At 37.8% G+C, this 8,565-nt stretch overlaps 1 protein-coding gene across 6 annotated transcripts in view; it reads left to right on the plus strand.

Moving 5' to 3' along the window:
- Positions 1 to 4,687, plus strand: part of LOC136857896 (uncharacterized) — a 109,948-nt gene extending 105,261 nt beyond the window's left edge. For all 6 annotated transcript variants that reach the window (XM_067136940.2, XM_067136943.2, XM_067136939.2 and 3 more), the window contains exon 10: positions 3,225 to 4,687. In XM_067136940.2, coding sequence (XP_066993041.2) covers positions 3,225 to 4,096 — 872 coding nt within the window. In that variant the 3' untranslated portion in view covers positions 4,097 to 4,687. The remainder of the gene's footprint in view (positions 1 to 3,224) is intronic.
- The last annotated feature ends 3,878 nt before the right edge of the window (positions 4,688 to 8,565 follow it).

The following is an 8,565-nucleotide window of genomic DNA, read 5'->3' on the forward strand; positions in this document are numbered from 1 at the left end:
AAGTTAATTATATATTATACCAAACGACACAAAACTTAAAATAAATACTGGTTGCAATAACATGCTTAATTTTTTTCTTTGTGTAATATTTTTTAAGGGAATGACTCATTCCCTTCATTCCATTGAATAACCGCCCCTGGTAGCCAGTAAGTCCAGATTTGAAAGTGTGGTAAAAAAAAGTGTTGGAAGGTTTCTTCAGTGTTCTCAAGCTAAGCCTTTTCATAAGCATGTTTTGATTTACGAATCACCTGGTCTATCTAACATTCACCAATCAGTTCTGCACTGATGAATCGTTTTGAAGTGGGTGGCCATCATTTTAAGGTTCATCTGCTTGCAGGTGTCGATGAAGTGTTCCCCATTGCGGTTGTTTCAGACATGAACTGAATGTTTGCTATGATGTAGCTAAACTTTCGCTTCTTACCCAACTGGGTGATGAAGTCGTGTAAAAGAATGATTGGAGTCTTCATTCAGACAGGATATTATCAAGCTGAGACCAGAAGGTCTGAACTTTCTCAGGATTGCTGGATTGGTAGGAGCATAAGCATTGATCAGTGTGTAAGCCTTGTTCGAGCTCTTAATAGTAAGAGATGACAAACAGGAAGAAAGGGTTTTAAAGGTCCACTGCAGAATCGACAATGGATGTACAAGCTAAGAAGGCTGTGCCTAGAATAACTAAATTAGCAGATGTGATCTTGGCTTTGGATTTGGTATCCATATATTGTGATGTCCTCTGATATAATTCTTGTCTATTGAATTACAAGAATGTTGACAGTGTGTTTGTTCAGAGCTTTTGTGAGCTCAGCCTGTTTGCCAACTCTAGTAAGTGTTCAGACATTGGGAGTTCCTATATAAACGTTCTGTTTTGGTCTGACTCTTTGAGGTGAAGGACCTTCTGACTGGTCATTGATGTTCACACTAGGTGTAGCACCCCCAAAATCCAATGCGCTACTTTTACCGCTTACTCTGCAGCCTGGGTTCCCCTCATGGATGTTACTAGCTGGGGTATCATTTCCAGTTGTACTTTTTCTATAATGCAGGATTCAAGTACCGAGAATGTAGCAGAGGGAGCAAAACTTACAAAGAGTTAAAACCATGATGGTAGTCACAGAGCTGAAGTTTGATTTTAAGAGTTCCCTTCTCCTAGTAGATAAACTGCTTTCCCTACAGCTTAGAGAGCTGTGTCTGCCCTGGATTTCATTCAGGTTAACTCGCTAGGTTTTCCATCCCTTCTGCCATTGGGAAACTCTTCTCTTCTGCCTTTGGGCTGTTGATACAGGAGTGGTTTACCATTGCCTTCTCTACTCAGTGGTCCTTACCATTGTCAAGCAAGTGATCATTGGCTCAGATATTCTCCTATACTGCTGCAGCCCCGTGTAGGAGCCACAACTGCCTCAACATGGAAACAGATGTTGTTTCATGGATTTGAGAGGCATTTCCTTCATCCAGGAGACTTTCACCCCATCTAAAGAGACTCATCTGCCTGAAGCTGTATGGAGTCTAGTTACTTAATGCCGCTCAACACTCGGCATTGAGACCGTACGGTTTACTCTACTATCATAGCACAGTAATCCAGCCAGACATAATATTATTAACAACAGGACATAAAACACAGGAACTCTCAAATACATCAGACTCATGTCCATTGTTGGCTTTAACAATATCAAAGTGACTGAAGTATGAGCTATGGTAGTAATGCCATTCCTTATGCAGCCAGTCCCTGCTATGAATGGTGTGAAAATGTTGCTCATAGAGTTGGTTGATGAATGCATTTCAGTGGGCTTGGCAGACTGATATGTAATAGCAATTTCTGGCTCAGTGAGGAAAGCATCAAGAAACTGCTTCACTCCTCACTTCCCTAGTATGCCTCTTCAGTGATGCCTAGGCCTTCTATAACAGCTCATGGTGGAGCTGTTGAGGATCCAACCAGCCTACGGGCTGAGGACTGAACATACATAAGATACACAAATATAATTACCTTTGTAAATTTATATCCATTTAAATCTTATATTAACCCGTAATGTATATATTTAACAATATTAACTGTTGAGATGGTTGAAATAACTGAATGCAGCAAACTTTTCAGGTTGATTCAAACAATTGCGATGGTCATTTTCCTTTATTCTAGTGTTGTGGGATTGTATACATATGAGGGGCAATTTATACAGTAAGTCATGGCAACTGTTTTTTATTTTCCAACAATGAGCCAACACACAAAATTAACTACAGTCATACCTCTCTTCTGCAGACATCATTGGTTCCGTAGAAAAACGTCCGTTACAAGAGGTGTCCACTAAAACAAGGTTGTAAAAATTAATCTAACATTTTTAACCACAAAGGACATCCACCTTAAATACAAGCATACATATTTATTTTGATTTTTCTAAATAATTTCTAACTAAATATTTGCCTGGGAGATATTAGAAGTGATTTTACAGCCTTTACAGTCATGACAGCTTCAGGAAGTAATCAATTAGCTGGGTGTGTATATTTAGCACATTTTTCTTTACTGCAATATTCTCAAAAAGGGAATAACGACCCAGCATGACACACAAATTATTTTCCAAAAATGGCTTTCACGGCTGCAGATCTAAAAATGACGGGAATAGGACCAGCTTTGGGTGGTTAGGTAGTGAATGTTTCCCATTTGGGCTCATCACTTAGATTGCTTAGCAGTGGCAGATCATCTGCATGATCTGAGAATGGAGAAACCAGAAAGCGCTTGTACAAATAGAGATATAACTAATTTAATGCCTTTGTATGTAACTTATTATTATCATCATAACATGCAGTCATACACTGGACACAGAAACACAAATATTGACCCAAATCAAACACCATTGTGTGATAATGAATGGTGTAAATAGAGATGATCCAAGTTCCTGCATAATGATCTTTAACCGAGGCTAAGAGTAACTAACTTCCTGACCAAAGATAGTGCACGCAAATAAATGAAAATAGCAAACTTCCCATCATCTTGGCCAGTAGACTCATATCCAAGTATCTGGGCATTAGAACAAAAAGGAAAACACACATGATGAAAAATATGTAGGTCATATATTCCTCTCTGTACCCAGTGTGCAAACATGAGAGTGAATGTGCCTGTAAAAGTCACTGTTCCTCTCAATTTTTCCTTTCCCAGCTTAACAATATTGCTTGTACTGTTTAATGCCTTTGCACCAAAAAGTCTGTGAATGTATTAAAATTGATTGTTTTTCCTTTTCCAGATGTTAAGGCAGTTTCCATTTCTGGAGAAAAGGTGGAAAATGAAGATGCATGTTCAGTCACTGATGATACCTTCATACCACAAACTAACGAAGGAAATATGTCGCCAACTCATCAAGATCCAAATGCTTTGAAAAAAATGGTTATGGAAGTTATATTTGGATCAGGCAGTGACACGAATATTGATCCAAATCAAACACCATTGTGTGATGTAATGAATGGTGTAAATAGAGATAATCAAAGTTCAAGACCTTCAAGCACTGCTTCAGAATTAGAACCCCATTTGGAGCAGATCGGTGACTCATCTGTTATAACGAGTTCTCCCCTTGAAGTTTCATCAAATATTAAACCTTCCAGCAGTACCACCATTACCGTTATTGAAACAGAACCAGTCATTGTGGAAAATGAGCGACGAGAGAGGCCAGTGCGTAATAGAGTGAGAGTTACGAGGGATGATTTCATTTATGATCTCTCAGATGCTTGCCTGAATCCAAAGAAAGAACCTGACAGTCACTCAAACCATTCAGTGTCAAGATCAGCAGCCAGGCGGAAGCAGTATGACTCGGTGAAAGAACTGTTGAAGCAGGGTGGTCTTGAACATACATCGATAGCTAATAACTTTGAAGTGTTGAAGTGTGTACCAAAATTAATGTTGGTTAGGACAGATGGTGGGGAAAGTAATGTCGGGAAAAGAGTAAATGTTGCAGCCAAAGGAACTTGGAGTTCATTTTCTTCATCTAGTTCTGACTGCAGTAGTGAAAAGGACCTCAATTCTTCACATTCAAGTGGGGGTTATAATATATCTACAAGAAAATCACAACGGGTATTCGACACTAAACCGATAAAAACAGTTGACCATGCTAAGGACAAGTAAAGTATTCCTTACATTACAAACATTCATAGATTATGAAAGTTTTGTCTATTTTTGGTTTTCTCTTTATTTTTATTTTTTTACAAAGACTTTAATTTTATATATATCCTATTCAGCCAAGTAAATATCAAATTAGATGATACAAAAGATAGAGACTTTTCTAACTGCCGTATCATAATTTTCTTACTACTAGACGCAAAACTAATCCACAATTTTTTAGAATAACCTGAAAACCATCCAGTGATAGACTGTAATTAAATGTTATAAATGAATACTGATCAAACCATGTTTCCAGAACTGGTAGGTTATATTTTTTTATGTATATGATCAATGTTTGCAATTCTTTCAATATTGTCCTTTGTGTCTCTCTTGTGTAGCAGTATATTAAGTGCAGTGTTGTGCTTTTTATTGTTTATTTTTATTAATGAAGAGTTCCTTAGTAACTGGTTAGATGAACCATTACCTAGGAGATGTGATATACTTAAAATTAAGAACTGATGTAGTACATTAAATTCAAGCAATCTTTCAACTTCTGAATATTGCCTATCATCATAAAATGTATCATCAAACTATAAATAAATCATACATTTCTTATTTGGTGATATTTTTATTTAGCAAACAAGAATCACGTTAATTTAGGGGTGGTGAGTAATCAATTTTGCAGGTCTGTTCTATATTTTCTTTAACAACTCTGCCTTTCCAAGATGGGATCTTATGATCTGTTCACTGGAAGTTGTTTGTTTCATATCCATCAAACATTAAAGATTTCTCTGACAAGAAACCTATCCCACTTTGAAGTCAGAGAAGTAAACTGATATTAATACATTGGAAGAAGCACATAACATCCAATTCACATGTGCAATATTATCTGCTAATGGGAAGCCTTTTCCACAGGAGAACAGCGCCACCTTCAGAAGGTGTGAAAAAGTATCTGCCTGTAAATAGGAAGATGATCAAAGGGAGTTAAGAGTTGCATTTCACAAAATGATCGACATCAGAGTTCACAAACTTATCAAAGGAGACTATTAATTTGCACCATGAGCTGCAAACAAAGAACAAATCCTTCCACTGATCATGAAAGTTCACTCCATCAAAATACAAAGTGAACTTCTTTGTTGACCAAACCATTCACAATGATCATATCTGTATAGCGTGGTGATTTAATGTACCTTCATGTGATCAGTCCAAGAATAAAAACCTTTCCAAACTACTATATAACCCTTCAAACTCCAAAAGTGGTAAGAAACTGTTAGATATGTTTTATTTTGTTGGTGGTTCATCATGAAAATTACTATCAAATTTCAACATTATTTTTGCTTTCAGCAAGAGCGAAGGGGACATGAGAGAAGCATCTATGTAGGGCACATTTCGAAGCATTACCCGTGAATCCAGACATTCCCTGGGTAGGACTGTTCCTAGATAATTCTCTCACAACAGAAACATAAAGTCTTACAAAGAGAGAGATAGGAACAAGAAAGGTAACAATAACAGGACAAATGCAATGGCAGGTCAGTGTAAGAAGAGGGAGCAACAGGAAAAGGACATGACAAATATGGAAACACAAAAGGACACGGACAATCTCCACATCTTCATATACTGCCATCTCCAAATAGATAGCTTTCTCCTCATCAATCCTAGTTCTTCTATATCTGAATTAAATTTTGTATACTTACCTTCTAGGACCCTGCAGGTAACCTCATTTACAAGAAATTTAAACAGCTCTCTCCATTACCTAGATTTAGGCCCTTTGGCACATTAACATAGACTAATATAGGCAAAATATCGAATTTGCTGTACAAGGACGAGAGAAAGCTCCCTTTAAGCATCATGACACTCGGTAAGGCCCTGTGGGCCCTGAAAACCGTGTTTTAAGGACCTAAAACCAACAATTATAGAGATATTGGCATCACACTACCCCACTCTAGGAACTGGATGAAGAAGTAGTAATAATGTTATTTGCTTTACATCCCATTAACTACTTTTGGAGACGCCAAGGTGCCGGAATTTAGTCCCGCAAGAGTTCATTTACGTGCCTGCAAATCTACCAACACGAGGCTGACGTATTTGAGCACCTTCAAATACCACCGGACTGAGCCAGGTTCGAACCCGCCAAGTTGGGTTAGAAGGACAGCGCTTCAACCGTCTGAGCCACTCAGCCTGGCAGGAATGAAGAAATGACCAGCCGTAACCATACGAACGTCAGCTCAAGGATTCTGCAATAGAATACAGGCCTGGTGTTCCGAAGTAGGCACATGCGTAAATGTAGGCTAGGCCAAGGAGAGATTCTGCTAGTCGCTTAGATGAACACTGACACTGCAGATGCTTTTAAGTTGAAGGTCACGCCCCACTGGCAAGTGGGGGGGTTGATAAAGAAAATGTCCACAATGTTGAAGATTATGTACGTGAGGATGTTCCAGAATAGCTTTCAACAAAACTCGATACAGATAAGAGTTACTATCTTGAAAAGATACTGTAGGAGTAAGATAAAATAAAATAAAATAAAGTAAAATAATAAAAAACAGCCAATATTAGTGTTGAATCCATAGTTTTCGGTGTCACCGAGATGAATAGGGACACGCCGCATGTCGTTTAAGTCAAGTTCAGCATCCATCGATATGGTGATTCAGAAGGGGTGAAAAAGAAAATGTTCAAATTGACGAAGATTAATGTTGATTACACCGTTTTTTTTGTTCCCTCAGCTGATTGGTGCTAGTGACAGTTGGAATCGTGTACATGATCATGTCTATAATGTGATGCATAAACACATTATGTTATAACTTATTTTTATTATTTGTTTGAAATTCCCAGACAAACTGGGCTGCCACAAGGAAATACTTTAATGCAAAACTAAATAATCTCAAGCTAAAATGTAAAATTATACACATAACAACATTTCTAAATCTACAAAAGAGTTCATAAACAAACAGTCAATGTCACAATTAAGAAAACTTTAAAAGAAACAGGTAATACAAATCCTAAAAGTAAAAGGTGTGAAAGAGAGAATGACCAAAATTCTACATGTATGTGTGTACAGTATCTTTCAGAATAGCTATGAACCAAATTTTGTACAAATACAAATTATTATCTCGAAAAGATTATGGAGGGATAAGACACCCCTTAGCTGTCCTAGTGGAGGGAATGATGTTCAAGAATAATAAAAAAGTAACTAAGACTTGAAATTAAACACACAACAATAATTCTTAAACTTCAAAATAGTTCTTTATCAGTCAATGTTACAACAACAAAATCTACAAAAATTTGCTTCACACACAATTAATAGGTAGCAAAATACCCAAAAGTAAACAATCAATAAAATGCCCGGGCAACACCGGGAAATGTAGCTAGTAAAACATAAATGACAAAATTGGGCACCACCTGCAAAAGATTTAAAGGAATAATTGACTCTGTCTAGCATGAATGAACTCTTCCTCCCAAAGCGACGGTCATTAGGTTGACGATACTCCAAACTTGCTTCATTACCTCACCTGCTACTATTTAACTCGTCATCATTATGATCTTCATCATCATCATTTCCCAATATCCAGCTGTAGCTGGGTAGGGACAAATATGGTTCCTCTCCACTTTCTTCGGTCTTTCCACCACTCCTCCTCCAACACTGTGTCCCAGTCCAGGTTTTTTTTCTCTAATACTGCGTTGGATTGTGTCCTTCCATCTCAATCGTGGTCATCCGTGGCCTCTCCTTCCTTGCATTTGCATTTCCATTACCTTTTTTGGCATTCTTTCATCACTCATTCGCTTTATGTGCCCAAACCATTTAATCTGCTCTTCCCTATTCTATCATTCATATTTTCCACTCCAATTTCTTTCCGGATTCTCTCATTCCTTATTTTATCTCTTCTACTCATCTGTATCATACTCCTCAAAACTTCATTTTGGCTGCCTGTATTCGACTCATCCTTCTTTGTCACTGTCCAAATTTCTGCTCCATAAGTTGTTATGGGTACATAATACATCTTGTACATAGTTTCCTTTGTTTCCATTGGCACATCTTTGTCCCATAACATGTTTCTTACAGTATGATAGAAACCAAGGCCCCCACACTGCTGGCTGCGCAGAAGCCTGTGACTGCGGAAGACATGTCCATGCGTGTACCGCCATGTTGCGGGCGCTCCTCAGCTTGACGCGGGGATCGTATGGAATTCGTGCTTTAACTTAAATTTCACACACATGAAAACATTCGCTCTACAAAATTAATGACAGCCTGCACTGACTACCGTGTACACACACAGTAAACATACATACCATAATAGGAAGACTGTGGTAATATTCAAATATATTTCTATATAAAAACTGAACAATCTACACAAATCCTTTGTATAGCCCATAGGTTTCGCATCTAAAAAGAACTTTAGCAGACTGAATAAGAAGACTGAAAAATACACTAGCGGTACCTCAAAAATGATCATGTCGCTCACTTTAAGGGTCATGTTTGTAAATGATGTGTTTGAACA

Source organism: Anabrus simplex, chromosome 1, assembly GCF_040414725.1.
Source record: "Anabrus simplex isolate iqAnaSimp1 chromosome 1, ASM4041472v1, whole genome shotgun sequence".
NCBI classification, from domain to species: domain Eukaryota; kingdom Metazoa; phylum Arthropoda; class Insecta; order Orthoptera; family Tettigoniidae; genus Anabrus; species Anabrus simplex.